The sequence below is a fragment of the Strongylocentrotus purpuratus genome, unplaced genomic scaffold (genome assembly GCF_000002235.5).
Source record: "Strongylocentrotus purpuratus isolate Spur 01 unplaced genomic scaffold, Spur_5.0 spur5_scaffold_4, whole genome shotgun sequence".
Lineage (NCBI taxonomy): Eukaryota > Metazoa > Echinodermata > Echinoidea > Camarodonta > Strongylocentrotidae > Strongylocentrotus > Strongylocentrotus purpuratus.
In genome coordinates this window covers 10,127,610-10,145,425 of record NW_022145610.1, presented here as the reverse complement: position 1 = coordinate 10,145,425, position 17,816 = coordinate 10,127,610, and the positions used below count along the sequence as shown (strand labels likewise).

General features: G+C 39.1%; 2 protein-coding genes across 2 annotated transcripts; one reads left to right on the top strand and one right to left on the bottom strand.

The window, feature by feature from the left end:
• Positions 1–620: 620 nt before the first annotated feature.
• LOC593695 (probable low affinity copper uptake protein 2) lies at positions 621–5,654 on the bottom strand. The gene is made up of 4 exons (XM_793165.5): positions 5,470–5,654; positions 4,578–4,712; positions 2,316–2,511; positions 621–1,602 (listed from the first exon to the last, which is right to left on the bottom strand). The coding sequence occupies exons 2-4, from the start codon at positions 4,651–4,653 to the stop codon at positions 1,296–1,298; spliced, it is 579 nt and encodes a 192-aa protein (XP_798258.1). The 5' UTR covers positions 4,654–4,712; positions 5,470–5,654; the 3' UTR covers positions 621–1,295.
• Positions 5,655–11,038: 5,384 nt separating this feature from the next.
• LOC115929300 lies at positions 11,039–15,127 on the top strand. The gene has a single exon (XM_030998021.1). The coding sequence runs from the start codon at positions 11,039–11,041 to the stop codon at positions 15,125–15,127; it is 4,089 nt and encodes a 1,362-aa protein (XP_030853881.1).
• The last annotated feature ends 2,689 nt before the right edge of the window (positions 15,128–17,816 follow it).

The window sequence follows — 17,816 nt, the reverse complement described above, 5'->3', positions numbered from 1 at the left end:
CACCGTAAAGACATAAAGACTGTTGGTAAGCATGATTTCTGAACAATTCAGGATTTCAAAAAAAGAGCATTTTAGAGGTTGTGTTCTATCTGTATACATGTAGATTAATATAGAAAAGATACAATTCTATTTGTCCTCTTAAACTAATATACAAAATACTAAACATAAACTTTAATACATTGTAATTAGAGAATACTCTGTGTACAACATAGGTAATCATTTTGCACAAAATAAATCAAAATATATTAATGATTGCATGATATAAATTTGTATTTTCATGTCTTATTTTTTCTTTTCTTTGAACAGTAGTATCTTATTTCTATTTTTTATAAGCTTTTGTTTTATAAACTAAATAGTCAAACAAAAATAAATCTAACAAATTAAGTATTCTTTTACACTACAAAAATATAAATCTTACATGTACATGTAGATTTCTTTTTCAAATTCATTTTCAAGAGATAAAGAGAGAGACAGACAGATCTGACACAGAAAAAGAGGGAGAGAGAGAGAGAGAGAAAGGGGAGGGGAAGAGACGTATTACATGTAGGTCTGCAAGCAATAGAACACTGGTTCATGAATTAAAGTCAAGCTGCAGATTATCTTTTCATCAATTTTTTTTAAAAACATGAATAATAAAGTTTTAGCTGCTTCCAGGTGCTTCTGTAATCATATAATTATACATGGATATCATTACCGGTATTCATTTTGTGGGCTCTTTGTGACAGTACTTCAGCATAAGACCAAATCCCGAGTCCTTCGGTTCATCCTACATTATACAAAAATGTCTTTCAAGACGGCACCAATACAAAACCATTTCAGCTGGAAGCACTCAACGTAAATATAATTTGGGGCAATCGCTTAGTTGCCCCACACATTTTCATCAGCACTCGTAATCAAAAAAATTCTACTGTCGAAATTCTGATAGCACACGTCAGATTCAGTTCCCCCAGTGGATAATGATAATTTGACTTGATATACATGTTGCGCCTACTATTGTTGTCTCTTCAGCAAGAAAAGATATCATGACTGCTGTCATCAGATTCATAAGTGCAAACAATTTGAGCACCATCTCCACTCCCTGAGGAGTATTTCTACCATATATGCTCACTGACCTCGAGGGGCATATGACGAAAATCAATCACAATTGCTTTTGTCATCCTGCTGCATGTAGGTCTCATTTATTCTCCAGGGTACAGAGTGCCTCAACAAAATTACACAAAGATTAAACTCTGGGCAGAGGACACGAGCGACGTGCCCAGGCTTGATCCAACGGCCTTCACATCAGTCATGGCTCACTACAGCGTTCCATAGTAATTGACTCTGGAGGATCCTTCTGCGTCGGTTCCGGGACCGCTCGTCTCACCGCCCAGATCCATCTGCCCGCTCCTGGTCAAGCTGTCTCTCTGGGCTCGTCGGTCAACAGGGGGCGTCCTCTTCTTGGGGCGTTTCCTGAACGGGGCAAACAGGAGGTAGCCCAAGGCAGATCCGACAGCGACCGAGATGAGGAAGTAGGCGTTGTAAGTCATGACGACCAGCATGACGGAGTAGCCCAAGCTGACGGTGACGATGTGGACGATCGTCCGACCAAAGTGGATCCGACACCTGTAATTAAGAAATATGGTAATAACATAATAACTGCTTTAAAAAAAGAAAAAATTGTAAAAGAAAAATGTACTGGCCCTCCATTCACAGCAAACGCCAAAGGCAGCAAAATTATGTCAATTTTACAGCTGGAATTACCATTCCAAAAATTCAAGCTTATCTTGAATTCTGGTAATGGCATTTAAAGCTTGAATGCACTAGTTTGACCAGGAGGGATTAGACCTCCCTGCAAGATCAATGACAGGTGGCTATCTCATCAAATCAGCTCTCAATTAACATAAGAAAAAGGGGATCATGGGGGACCAACGGGTACCAATTAGGCATTGTTTGCTATATAGAGGGCGCAAGTAGCTACAAGTAGTGCGGTGCCGCTTCAAGAATTACAGTCTCCCAATTTTTTTCATGCAGTAGATAAGCAGTATTTGGATCAGCAAATTGTAAATAAACAAAAACTTCTTTGAAACCATGTATGATGTATGCTGCTCAACACATGGTCAGGTTGACAGACTTGAATTTCTCATCTTTCTCGACTGATTTCGTGGTTACTGTACATTTTCTAACAAATGTAGGGCAGATCGATATCATTTATTTGCACAAAGTGATTAAACGTACCAACTCTGGAAGGCCTCTTTTCAAAATTAGTTGAATGATCTAAACTTGGTTACAGTTAATAAAAAAGATCTACCATAAATAATTATATTTGTCAAAATTACCTCCGTTGTTTGACCTTTGACACACTGCTCGGTATCTGGAGAGGGGCCAGAAGGGGTGATCTTCCATTGATGGGCGAGGACCAGTTCATCTCGAGAGGATTGGTGGTATAGCGCCGGGTCAGGTAGGTGCTGAGAGTCGCCAACACCTCCAGGACCACCGCGGCGAAGGCAAAGAGAAGACAGGACAAGGCAAACTCTAGATCCAGACAGAAACGGGAGGAAGAAGGGGTCATTAAAGATAAAGTTGAGTTCTGGTCATTGTGAAAGAAACAGTGAGGAATCGATCAGAAAAGGTTGATCATGTAGCATGTAAGTATTGGTGTATACTGAAAAGTTCTGGAATCATCAAAATGATAAGAAATTTGGCACAGTCTTGGTTAACTAACAAGCACTATGCACAGAAAAAATGTAAATGGGATACACAAACATGTGGCATAAAAATTGGATTTTATTTATAAGCTGTTACTTGTCATATTTAAAATATGGAGGCATTTGAAAAGCCATGCATGCTTTTCGAGGAACATTTTTCTTTGATTTTTTTTTTCCACACTTGTATATATAATACGAATGATAATGCTCACAAATTATTTTTCACCTCTCCCCAGAACTACATTCTCTTTAAGTGTGAAAGAGGTTCAAAGGCCAAATATTCTGTGATTGAGGATGTAATTATTATTACTAATTGTGTATGTACAGGACGTAACTATGTACACATGCAGACTATACACAATTTAATATATTGTGGAAACCTTATTACACATGTATCTGAAAGTTTATCAATGAAAGTAGTACTTCAGATAAAATTTTGATTAAAAATCTGGTAACATTCTACAAGAAAATGAATGCGACTGCATCTCCAGTATATCTCCGCTTACATGCATGTTCATTGATTGACAATCCTGTGACCTTTGACATCTGATCTCACAAACCCAAACTAATTAACAAATTAATTTTGTCATGCTCAAACATACTTGAGCCCGCATTGGTTGAAATTGATATAATATCTAAAATTTGTATTGTTCTATAGAAAGAAAAAAAAAACCTTCCCCCTCCCCCCCCCCCCATACTTTTCAAGGTGTTGGTTATTTCATCAATGCAATCCTTGCTTTCCTCTTTTCCTGACGTCATAGGAATGATCACAAGACCATATTGAGCAAAGGTTGCACATCATCTTGTTAGGTCTTGTCAAACAGCTTGTTTATTAAGGAGTGAATCGAAAGTTGATTACTCGCCAAACCACAAAATTCGGTATTTGATCCTCAATAAATATGATTACTAGAACAGTTTGTACACATAGTTAGCACAACTACAAATGACCCCAAATATCCACAGATCTTTGAAATATGGAGAGGTGTCACTGCATACATTAACAAAAATTACTCCTAAAATGATGGAGATGCTTCATGAACACATTTGTCCCCCTTTTAGAAAAAATACTTCCATCATTCCAACATGAAATACACCCTTAGTGCATATATAAATTGAAAAATTATGTCTTTCATTAGCACCTATCAGGTATACAGTATGTGGTATCTCTGTGTTTTTTTTAATGATTTTGGTGAAATTTACCTTTGTCTGCTCAAGTGCAGACTAGATACAAACTGGCTTTTAAAGCATCGTTCAGATATGTCAAGGCAAAACCGCAGAAGATTTTTTTTTAACATGACTTTAAAAAGTGTAATATAATATGTGTCATATTCCTGTATATTATATCACAGGGCTCAATATGTACATGACCTTTGTTGCGCGCAGGTGCCAATTGTGTCATTCATCTAAACAAGTAAAAATGCAGCATTTTCTTTTTTTTGCGGCGGTTTTCTACTTAATATCTAAACAAAGCTTTCTGATGGGTCATAAGTAAGGGGGAAAAAATACAGATCTTGTTAAAAAGATCAAATGAAATATTTTACAAGATAAAACCATGCTCAGAATATCACCCGGGGAAGTGTCTCACAAAGAATAAGATTGACTTTAAGTTGGACTTAACTATGGCAGGCCATTCATGCCACTGTTTGCTCTCTCCATTATGATCTTCAGATAATATTTTTTCCTTCAATAATGAACTATCAACAATTATAAATTCTGTAGATTTATGACCATGATTTGAATGTCCAAGCAAGATCAATTCCAGTAAATGGTAATAATAATAATAATAATACATAACAAACAATGGCATGAATGGCCTGCTATAGTTAAGTCCAACTTAAAGTCAATCTTAGTCTTTGTGAAACACCCCCAGTCCAAGTTTGTATGACAACTTACCCCATTTTGTTGTGATAACCCACCCTTTGAAAAGGATGTCACTTGTAATTGATTCGAAGAAGAAGTACATCTTCATGGTGACGTATACTGTTCCAACGGTTCACGTTTAAAACGATATGCCATCTGCTGCGAAACCTGCAATACAAAAATGAAAATGAAAAATAAAGATATAATTATAAATCTCACCACAAGTACTCGAAAGAAATTGGCTAAGAGTAGACAGTAGGTTAATTGCTTGGGCCAAGAATATACAAAATTGCAAAAAAAAATTGCTGGAAATCATAATTACTAACATGCTCTACTGACGTCTGTACACTGGAGAGTAAGGAGACAACATCAAATTCAAAAGGGTCAGGGCTCTTACCACCACTGTCATTATCTTTCTTATCAGGTTTTAATAAATTTGCTACAACAATCATTTGGAAACATCTTTCATCTGTAGTCTTGCGTGCAAGTTTGGACTGATTCTGTACATCTAGAAGTAACAATTTTCGTTATCAGAACTCAGTAATCCCTAGTCTCACTCAACTCTTACTTTCAGTCTCGTGTTTCGAAATATTTCCAAATATGAATATTTTATACCTTCAACTTGAAATTTCAAAGTAATAATTTTAAGATTCATTGCTCCTCATCCCACATAACCTAATACACATATGAAAAAGCAATGCTTCTCTTACTAGGCATCTGCGAAATCGATACATGATTACACATGTAAGTAACACTTGACAAATTATACAGCCTACACACAAAACATGGTATGGGCGACACGTTATACAATATAGCAAAAGACACAACTCAGAGCGCCACAAATCTTTGGCTGTCATTCACACACTCAAAAACTCATGCTCACATTCACCGAACTCTTCAATATTATAAGATGGAGGCTTCCTACCGATAAATAAAACTGCCACAAATCACCACCCGGATAAACTGATAAATTGACACTCTTGGATCTGGATCGCTCAGGTGATAATGATTTGAATAACAAACAAAGTCACATGATTTCCAGGCTAGGTCACAGGTGATCGATGAGCTGCGCGCGCACGCGAAACCTCGAAGGGAAATCCCCACCATAGGATCCCCCCCACTCTCCAAGTGCCAGGGGACCATATCCTCCCCCCCCCCCCCCTCCAGAATATTGAGAATGACCCGACATGTTCGAGTTTATAAGCAACAAATATATGAGTTTAAAATGTACTTTTATATCTAAAGAATTTTTTCATTTATATAAAATGATTTAATATCATCTTTTTGTTTCTTTTTCTTTTCCTCGTTGAGAATTGAAAACGTAAAAATATTACGAGAAATGTAATTTATTAAAGGTATAGTTGAGTTCTGTTGCAGAGGGCGCTAGACAAAACAAAATTGTGAGATAATGAAAAACTGAGTGTCAAATTTGAAAGAACATGACACAGTCATCTTTGTTTGATCAAATTCAGTTCAGAGACGGCTGAAATATCCATAAATATAACGATTTCTAATACTGGTGTACCGCCACAAATATTAGATAATTTGAAAAAGCCGTTGAAAAAACGAAATAGCGCCTTTTACGTCGTATTTCAGCCAATGCCCGATGGTGGCTTTTTTGTTGGCATTTTCGTGTTGGTTATAATTATTAAGCCCAATCAGCCGGCCCATGTATTGTTATTTTTAATTAAATAATTAATTAACGGTCACCGTATTTTTTTTAAAGTGGAGCTGAATTGGTATGATCGTATTGGCTAAATTTCAAACATTTGGGGGTCTAAAATTACATTCATAGCAATTTTAGGTTCTAAAAGGGTACTAGAAGTGTCATAGATAAGAATAAGACCAACAACCATGCACTTTGAAGGCATTTTCGGTCTGAAAACAAAACTCAAATATCCCTTCAAAGCCCTGCTGCACTAGTTTGGCCAGGAGGGATTAGACATCCCTGCAAGGTCACTGACAGGTGGTTATCCTCATCAAATCAGCTCTCAATTGACATACGAAAAAGGGGATCAAAGGGGGACCATCAGGCACCGCTTAGGCATTGTTTGCTACATAGAGGGCGCAAGTAGCTATTATGTCCTTCGGAGGACACACTATGTATGATCGAATCTCAAGTTCAATATCAAGTTTAGTTTATTTCACATCCAATAAAAAACTTACAGCATTATAACATTCAAAATACAATTATACAAAATGCAATATATATCAAATATAATAAGAACAAAATTACAACAACAACAGTAACACTAAAAATAATTAATGGGTGGAGTAGGGATGTGAGGGAACGGAAAAGGCCATTGGCCTATCTAGGCTGGCCGCCTTTTTCTACAACCCCAAAAGTAAATCTTCAGTAATTAAAAGCAAAATATTGACAATATAGACATTACATTAACTGATACATACATGCACACATACAAGGACAGGCAGAATTAATAAAGGCTAAAAAAGTATATTGTAACTTGATATTAGTTTGTGTTTAAAAATACGCTTAAAACTAGACAATGTCGGACATGCTTTGAGAGAATCTGGTAAGTTGTTCCAAATAATGGATCCTTTATATTTTATTACAGTTCTTGACAAATTATAGCGAAATGAAGGAACATAAAGTTTGTTTGAATTTCTAGTACTATATTGATTTATATCTCTATTAAAAATAAAATAATTATTAAAACCAATCAGGTAAATTAGTTATATTTCTCTTTGATAAGTAGTACAGTGGGGCTTTAACATCTCTGTAGGCCAATTATATTCCCGAAGAAGTACGTTCATTTTTTTTTCCATTTCTCTTTTGCTATTCCTGTTTATTGCAATTTTGATATTTGCACTACACTATCTTTGTAAGCCTTCACATTAATTTGATATTTTGGATCCTTTGTTTAGAAAACGCGAATGATCATAAATGTCTGTTCAATAAATTTTGAATTTGAATTTGAATTTAAATATCTCCCCTCCCCCCTAACAGTTTTGATGTGCAATGCAAGTGTCTTAAATGATGGATTCTTTCAGGAGCGACCGGGGAGAAATACAGAAAGAAGGCAAAAAGGGAGTATGGGAGAGAGAAAGAGAAAGGGATGTGGAGGGAGAATCTAATTATCTAGAGAGAGAGAGAGAGAGAGAGAGAGAGAGAGAGAGAGAGAGAAAAGAAAGTAGAGAAAATAATAATAATAGAGACAAGATTTCTACCACTACATCCCTTCCTCTCTCGTTTACTCTTTAGTCCCCTTCTTCCCCTCCCCCCCCCCCCCCTTTCTCCTCCCCTCTCTCTCTCTCTCTCTCTCTCTCTCTCTCTCTCTCTCTCTCTTTCTCTCTCTCTCTCTCTCTCTCTCTCTCTCTCTCTCTCTCCCTCCCTCTCTCTCTATGTCCCTCCTTCACCCTGCTCTCTTCAACTGGCTGCCCTTCCCGCTCATCCCGCACAGTGATGAAAATTGAGTGCCATGGCAACGGCAATGATGCGGGAACGATACAGGAAAACCCACCGCATCAGGTACCATCTATTATTCCAATCAATGAATTTATATCGCCTGAATATAACGTTTATTGAGTCGTGCGTCGATATCTAATAGAGTATAATAGTTTCTCAATCATTGTGACTTCTGGGCGCCCAACAACACAACCTCCACAGGAAGGCTATTTTAATATCAACTGCATGGTATTGACAAGCGAAAGCTTATACCGAAACATATATTTTTTCTATTGATTACCAATTAAGAAAGAACAATTTCATGGTATATGTATTTTAGTTCTGTAGGTTTTTTTCTCTTCCATCCAGTTAGAAGCGATTACCATAAGCCAACCGATCCTGATGAAATGGACTACATTGTTTAGATTACAGCCTGGCCAACCGTTAATCCACTTTAATGTTTGTTCCCTTTATTTTTGTTTCATTGGAGCTAGCCCGTGTAATGTTTTGACTAGTCGTTTAAAACAAGCATCTCAGTTTGCAAGACGCTGGAGCGACTCAAACAAAAGGTTTCAAGCAGAGAGGTTCAAGTTACTTTCAAGTTTTACATAAATCTTTATTTTGTAATTTGAAGCCATTGTTTAAGCACGCATCGGCGAATATTAAAACAGTGACACCCCTTACACCGTCATCGACGCTTATCGGACATTGTTCGACTCTCGTCATCAAGAGAGGCATTGTGGTCGGGTTTTCGTTACTCTTGGGGAAAACATTTTCCTCTTCTTTTAAGTTTAGATTTCCGGGGTCGTGTCCTCCCAGCGGGGTATTGACTCTCAAAGGACACGGATACCCAGTGGGTGCTTTCTGCCGTGACCACTAGTGGGTCTGGTAACTCCTTGGTAAAACACTTGTTCCTTTTCAACCAGAGGAAGATGACCATGCTTTGGCAACGAGAGTTTGTCCACAAGTTTCCGTAAGTGATGCCTTTCATCCAGATGCTCCGATTAAAGACTTATTGCAGATCGAGCTCGAGCTTTGCGACACCTTGCTTGGATGCAAATCTGTCAAATTTATTATATACCAGGATTCAGCGTTACGTTATTTTGTCTACCAGTATTTATAACTGATGTCTTCAATCATTTTCTATAGCAATTTGATGCTCGAATCTATCACCTTTTCAGTGAGTTAAATGTCATTCAATACCACCAGTGTTTGAGCTTCAGAAGTCGGGAATCAATATTTCATCCAACTTTGAGCAAGGTAGTAATTATTTTGCTGACTAGTACTTCAATAATCACTAATTTGACAATTGTCTTAGTCAGTTTGATTTTAACCATCGGATTATGAAATGGTTTGAAACTCAACTCAACTGTTCATAACCGCCATCAGCGTATTGCATTCATATTCATAGTGCTCATCACCATCATCACTTCAGTACCACCGCCATCCGCATCATTGTCAGTGTCGTCATAGCAACGGGATGAAATATCAAACTATTGTCTCTCAGTGTGTCCCTATAGATCTCCTGAAGAGTATACAGGGAAAGGAAACATTATTCTATACCTACTGTTTTTGACCGTCATACCAACTATTTTGAAACTTTAATGACCAAGTTCACCTTGAGATGTGTGGTTATGATACATCTCTGGTCTGCTGGCATAAACTGCGTTCATAGAGGACGAAAACGAGGAGCGTATAAATTACTATAATGGACCGATAAGCTATAGAGGGACCAAGGAAAGCAAGACAGAAGTAGGTGAGTAAAACGTAATGGTGACAAATTTTGTTGGTGGAATTCATGACATGGGGTAAAAATCCTTAAATTCATACATAAAATTGTGTCGTTATTTAAAACACGATAGCAACTACTTTCGCCCCCCAAAATCAACCTATAGTGCGATAGCCTTGTGAGTCACAAAATGATATCAATTTGTTTTTCATCAATATGAAATATTGCTAAAACATAATTTGATTTGTATGTTGCAGAAGAAAAAAAATCAATTCAATATAAGCAGACATGATAAGGACACATTATGTCATCCGAACATGATTGCTATATGGAACATAGCCTACAAATATATTGAAAGTGAGCTCTAGTTGATTTTTTGAAAATAGTCGCTATCGTGTTGTAAGCAGGGCGGCGATCCCGGGGGTACGGGGGGACCCCACCCCTCCCCTCTCCCTCAATTAATTTTTTTGGGGATCATCCTCCGGCAAATTTGCCCCCCAAAAAATGTATGGCAAATACTGACTCAAGACTTGCGACGCACTTTTAGGCTCTGGAGGCCAAGAGTGCAGTGTCTGTTACGATATACGATATCCGATATATCCGGTATCCGTCGTAGTTCAATAAACATGGTCACCATCATCACAAACCTGACTGCCGACTCGTCTATTATCATGAGTATCTACCAAATCTAAGACCCTCGAACTCATCATGGTGGCAGCTGCTGGGATCTTCGAAATCAAGTTTGATTTTTGAAGACACAATTGATCCAGTTCACGACAGTTGGGAAGTATAATTAGCAAAATTATCGTCGATTAGCGATTTGTCACGTCGCACGTTTTCGTATGCATAGTACGTGCATCGTACATACCGCACAGTGTACCGAGACACTGATGCTACTGCATAATCCCGATGAACTCGTACGTGAATGGTGATGTGTGTATGAGCATATAAAGGTTCATAAAGCCTGCTCAGAATAGCCTAATCAAGTTATAACTGTGCTCAATCACTGACACAGGGGTCTGCATAATAACTTAACTAGTAAAGTTTAAATCTAAAATTAAACTAAATCAGAGGTGTGAACATTAAACCTGTTTTCAGATAATATTAACAATAATATCTGGTGTGTGAGGAATTGTCACTGTCGCCTTGTGTCGGACATATTGAGTGAGAGTGATCAACATTTTCATTGCATGAGACACCTAATGACATTCACACAGGTGTGAGAGCGTACACAGGTTTACGTGTACGAACCTTATCAACACCAGCCGGTTAGGACCTGTTCACACTTTATAAACAACACAAAGATTTACACTCATTCATATAATCTGTCGTAACCAATACGCACAAGTGACATATACAATGAGTACTAAGTATCCAGAGATGAACTGGGAGGTACCAGACCTACCCGAAGAGTTCAAGCTATTTAAGCAGAGAATGGAGCTTGTGTTGGCAGATCAAGAAATAACTGAAAACAAAAAAAAGGCTATAAAAATAAAAATCGCTGTAGGCAACGAAGGTTTGCGCAGAATCAATGCGTCTGGGCTATCAGAGGCCGACCAAGAAAAACCACAAGAGCTGTGGAAATTATTTGAGAAACAAATAAAGGTAAACATTAATTTTCGGGTCCATCGTCTCGAGCTGATGCGATATCAGCAGAGACAAGATGAGAGCATTGACGCATTCGTTACTCGATGTAGAGACAAAGCCAACACATGCGATTTTGAGGAATCCGAGCTTGCCGAGCGGATAATGGAGGTAGTCATCACCTCAACACCAAGTCTAGAATTCCAGAAATTCCTATTGGACCAGCCTAAAGGATATCAAATCGATGCAATTCTAGTAGAGGGTCGAAAATACGAGGCAGTTGCGGCGAGCAGAAAATGCCTAGAAACGCTTGAGCCGGCTAAAGAAAGCATAGATTCATTCAAGCGGAACCAGGGACGAAAGACGTGTGGAAACTGTGGACGTATCCACAAACCTCGTCAGTGCCCTGCGTACCACGATGTGTGTCGTGCCTGTGACACAAAGGGCCATTGGGCCAAGTTCTGTAGAAAGGCTAAGAACGATCGTAGTCGAAAACCAGATCGTAGATCAGATGACCATAAATCTGATGACCGTCAACCGAAACACGGTAACCAATCACGATCAAAATCAAAGGGTCGAAAGTATAAACCGATAAGTGAAATGGACACTGAACATGATACTAGCACAGATCATGAACATCAACAATCAGCAGGTCCATCAAACTTCGAACATTTTGACACCATACACACGATCGGAACACACACAGTGATCAACTCAAAGGGTACAGTAGCTTTTGCAAACATTGACATCATATGCCCACAGAAATCAGGTCAGCATTACCTATATCTGAAGATAGACTCTGGGGCAAGCGCTAATACTATCACAGTACGCACAGCCAAACAAATATATGGTGACAAGTGGAGGCAAGTAGTGAAACGTACACCAGTAAAGCTAGTAGCATATGGCGAAATATCAATACCATGCGTTGGTACACTAGACATAAAGTGTAGATACAAGAGTCCAGAATGGTATACACATACATTCTACGTAGCAGACGTGAATGGACCAGCTATCTTAGGGTTGTTAGGTTGCACAGATCTCGGGATTATCACAATCCACACAATGCACAAGGACACACCTACACATACACCTATCACAAGTGTTAGTGACCTCAAACAAACATACCCAGATCAGTTTGATGCCATAGGAAGCTTTAGCGGGAAAGCAATGCTGCATCTGAAAGATGATGCAGAGCCAACCATAGATGCACCTAGAAAGTGCAGTGTCCATCTGAAGGACAAGATCAAAGCCGAACTAGATAACATGGAGAAGCAAGGAGTCATCAGAAAGATAGAAAACCACACAGATTGGTGTAGCTCGATGACCACCGTTGTGAAGAAAGATGGATCCATACGGATATGTCTTGACCCCAGAAGGTTGAACGATGCCTTGAAAAGGTGTCCACACAAAATTCCAACCTTGGAAGAAATCCAACCAATCTTCGCAGGAGCTCAATTCTTCTCCAAGCTAGACGCAAAGGCTGGATACTGGTCAGTACACCTAGCAGAGGAATGCCAAGACCTGACCACCTTCAGAACACCATTTGGAAGATATTGTTTCCAAAGATTACCCTTCGGCTTATGCACAAGCCAAGACATCTTCCAGCAACACATGGATAGGATCGTCCAGAATGTGCCTGGCTGCGTATGTATCGCAGACGACATTGCCATTGTCGGGAAAACAGAGGAGGAACACGACAAGAATCTCCACTTACTCATGGAGACAGCGAAACAGGAAGGACTCGTGTTCAACAGCTCCAAGTGTACTATCAAGAAGGAAGCTATCAGCTACTTTGGATCCATGTACACAAGATCTGGAATCTTCCCAGATCCAAGCAAGGTTGAAGCTATCAACACAATGCCTTCACCCAAGGACAAGGAAGATGTTCAGAGATGCCTAGGATTATTCACATACCTAGCACCATACATTCCTAATCTATCAGAGAAGTCAGCACCACTTCGTGAACTCCTTCACAAGGAAATTCCATTCGTCTGGGACGAGGATCACGAATATGCCTTAAACAGCCTGAAAAGCGCAGTCTCATCGGGTGCATGCCTGCAGTTCTTTGACCCAAAGAAAGAGACAACCGTTGAGGTAGATGCATCAATGAAAGGGCTGGGAGCATGCCTGCTCCAAGATGGCAAACCCGTAGCTTTTGCATCCAAAAGTCTCTCCAATGCACAGTCCAACTACTCGAACATAGAGAGGGAAACCTTAGCCCTAGTGTTTGGTATCGTCCGATTCCATACATACCTATTCGGGAAGGAATTCACTGTGATAACAGATCACAGGCCTTTGGAGACAATTTGGAAGAAACCTCTAAGAAGCGCACCACCTCGTCTACAGAGACTATTGATCAAGGTACAAGGATACAGATGCCAAGTCAAGTACCGACCTGGGAAAGAAATGATTCTTTCAGATACCTTGAGCCGTCTTCCTAACCCCAAGGAAGCACGCGATGTTCCACTAGACATCAGAGTGGAATCAATCTGCTCCGAAGTAGAAGACACTCATCAAATCGACTTGATCTTCTTCGGACAACACAAGAGAACAGAACTCCAGAGGGAAACATCCAACGACCCTGTTCTTAGGTCATTGTGGCAGACAGTCACTCAGGGTTGGCCTGAAACTCTTCAGGAGCTGCCGACATCCCTCAGGGAATTCTGGTCTTACAGAGATGAGATTGGAGTATCTCAAGGAGTACTCTTCAAAGGAAGCAGAGTCATCATACCGAAGACACTTCGAGAAGATATCCTCAGACAACTTCATCTTGGACACATGGGAATCGAGAGCACGAGACGACTAGCTCGTGAGACAGTGTTCTGGCCACATATCAACAAGGACATTGAACAGATCGTAAAGCAATGTGCTGCATGCCAGGAACACCAGACAAGGCAACAGAAAGAGCCGTTGCTTCCCCATGATGTACCTTCAGCACCTTGGACTAGACTAGGAACAGATTTGTTCATGCTAAACAGACAAGACTATTTACTCGTCACTGACTATTACTCCAAGTATCCGATAGTCTACAAGCTGACTGACACATCAAGTGCTGCAGTAGCCAACGTGATGAGTGGAATCTTCAGTCTATTTGGTCCACCAGAGGAGATCGTATCCGACAACGGTCCACAATTTGTCGGGAAGCACTTCAAGGACATGTGCCGGAAGTGGTCGATCACCCATACAACCTCTTCACCTCACTATCCAAGATCCAACGGACTAGCTGAGAGAATGGTTCGTACCGTCAAGAATCTGTTGAAAAAGTGTTCACAGACTGGCCAAGACAGTCAACTGGCTATGTCACACCTAAGAGCAACACCCGTTGACAGTCACATGAGATCACCTGCAGAGATGTTGTTTGGAAGACCCATCAGAACAACACTGCCAAGTCATCATCTTTCAAGAGAATCTACCACCACTGATCATCTCTTGAATCGACAGAGTAAGATGAAAGAAACGCACGATCGACATGCGGGTCCAGATCTTCCACCACTCCACGTAGGACAACCAGTCAGAGTCCTACATCCCAAAGATCATACTTGGATACCAGCCAAAGTATCCAAAGTCTGCGACGAGCCTAGGTCGTATGAAGTATCAACACCTAACGGAGGAATCCTGAGACGAAACCGATCTCACCTGAGGGAGATTCCATCGTCAACCAACCCTACTCCAAAGCGTGTTAGGTTCGACGAAGACTACACTTCATCTACTCAAGCAGAAACACCACAACAGAATGGCAACAACCATCAGCCAACACCAGAAACTCAGAACATTCAATCTAAAGGACCAACATCAAACTCGCAAACCACAACAAGATATGGACGCAACATCCGTACACCAGCGAGATACATGTTTGAAGATTGAAACTGAACTCTTAAATTTCTTCAAAGAAGAGAGAAGATAAAGAAGAACACAGAAGACGCTTAGTTTAATGTAGTCTAAGAAGTTTATTGTTCATATGTATGTATAATCATTGTACAGTATTTTTGGTATGACAAGCATAATGTTTATAAGTCTAAACAGATGCTAGCCCAAACACGTTTCGTTTGGAAATTCACTTTATAAAGGAATCAAGTTATATCAAAACTATGTTCAATCTTGCAGATCAACTGTGAAGTTGAAAGTGGAACGATATAATTATATAGACAGTTAAATACTCATTCGTTAATACAATACAAAAGAAACGTATTGAAAACAAATCAAGATTTTATGTTATATAACCTGATTGGAAAAAGTTTATTAGGAAGCAAATAACCAAAACTTGCATACTACCAAAAGTATTGTTATCAAAGCAATATGTCAATAATCATCGATCAGTGATGTTCACTGATTCCCAATCTTTCCAGAGGAAGGGGGATGTTACGATATACGATATCCGATATATCCGGTATCCGTCGTAGTTCAATAAACATGGTCACCATCATCACAAACCTGACTGCCGACTCGTCTATTATCATGAGTATCTACCAAATCTAAGACCCTCGAACTCATCAGTGTCTAGACTGATAAAAGTGCAAAAATCTTCTCGCTCGATCGCTACGCTCCCTCGCATGTTAACCTTCAAAATACTACAAGTAAGTTTTTTTTTAATGTTGTTTTTCGTACCCCCCCCCCCCCCCCCGGTCGTGCAAAGAAATCGTCACCCCTTGTTGTAAGAATCATTCAACGGGAAGCTTTGCAACTTTTTGAGAACACCTTCCTTGGCTGCATTTTTTGTCATGTTATTTACTGTTGGTTTCATGCTCAAAAACTATTAAAAGAGTGTCCAAGCTGTGATGTAGATGGCATATTCATATTTATTGATGGAACAACATGAAGAAAAGTGGATCACCCCCTCCCCCTTTATAAACTAAAAAGGTTATATTTTCTGTACCTTAGGCCTACCGAGGGACTGTGGGCTTTAAAAGTATTTTTACACCCCCCTCCCCCGTCCGTTAGGCAATCTTCTTCCCGGTTTTGTTTCAGATTTAATCATGTCGCATATAATTTTTTCGTCTTGACATTATCATTAGGCCTATCTCATACAAATTCATATACAAAATATAGTGTACAATAATTTTGTATCATCATGGCACGGAAATAATTATCATGGAAGAAAGCAATTGAAATGGATGGTATTACGCCGCGATCAAAATCATATTGAAACAAGCATGATCTTTTGAAATAATTTGTGCATCGAATTCACACCACGCTATGTACATCAATATTTTCACACATTCTAAATGTTGATCGTCATGTACATCAATCCAAATTCACAGCGTCCATTTCCACCCCAGGTGAATTCGACAGGCGCACCGGAATACATCCATCCATCTCTTCACAAAAGATTTATTTTTGATCTCCCCTCATTAATTAAAACCGGCTTTCCCGCCATCGAACATCACCTGATCGGGATAGCGTTCCGTTTCCATGGATACAATGTTAAGGACAGGATGTGCATGACTTGTGATTATTAATGCATTGCCTTTTTGAGTTTGCGACCTCGAATAAAAATTGGATTGTTAGTGCATTCGGAAGTACATGCGAATTTGCCATTGTTGAACAATTTTATAGCAAATTCGTATACATGCTATATAACACGCCAAAATTATTGTCTCGCGCACAATCGATTTGATAGTTTCTTGTCGACGTTTTTTTCATTCTGTTCAATAGATGAAAGGTAAACTTTTAAAGGCCTGTTTAATATTTCATTACGGGTTGATCGCAGATGACATTTTAAATAAAAATTAGTCGATATCTCATTTCATCTTCTAAATTTTTATGACTCACTTTGGCTGGATTTAGTTAGGACATGCATGATGCCTTTCCTGTACATTATGCTTAATAATCAAACACAACAAAGCCTCGACTCCCCTTACATAGTTTCCAGCCCTTGAATCATGTATTTTATTACGTATATTCGGTATGTTTTACATAATGGCTTTGTGTAAATTTAAACATAATTGTTTACCTATAAAGATAATATGGTATGCTTTATGTCTTCTGAAGATCATCACTTTCATCATTAAAGTTATTGCCATTGAATATCACATTCCTTTCGTCATGTTGGTTATCAATGATCCCTAGAACATGTTTGCTTCGAACGTGCATGGGGAAAAACCAACGTAAATATTGATTCATAACGTTTTCCCCAAACATAATTAGTCGATAAGTACACGGGCATAGTCAATATAATTTGCAATTTAATTAGACAGTGATAACATTGCGTGACGGAAAGCGACTGAATACGCCGGATAACCCACGTTATGGGCGGCTTCAGGATGTTCCAATACCGGGGAGGGGGACGCAAATCCGAAAAATATCCCCGACGATAAAAAATAAAACTGTTATGATAAGTGCCTATTTTAAAATAAGTACGTTTCGGTTGAGTCCCCCTTTATAAATCCGTATCTGTCGAAGTTAGCTCCAATATTTAGGCCTATACTTTGCAATACGAAAGTAGTTATTGCTTTTGTGTGTGAACGTGCATGGTAAATCTGTTATAATGCATTATATTGTTAAAGGGAAATGACCCCATATATAACATCTATGTGTTTCATACTTGTTTTTAATG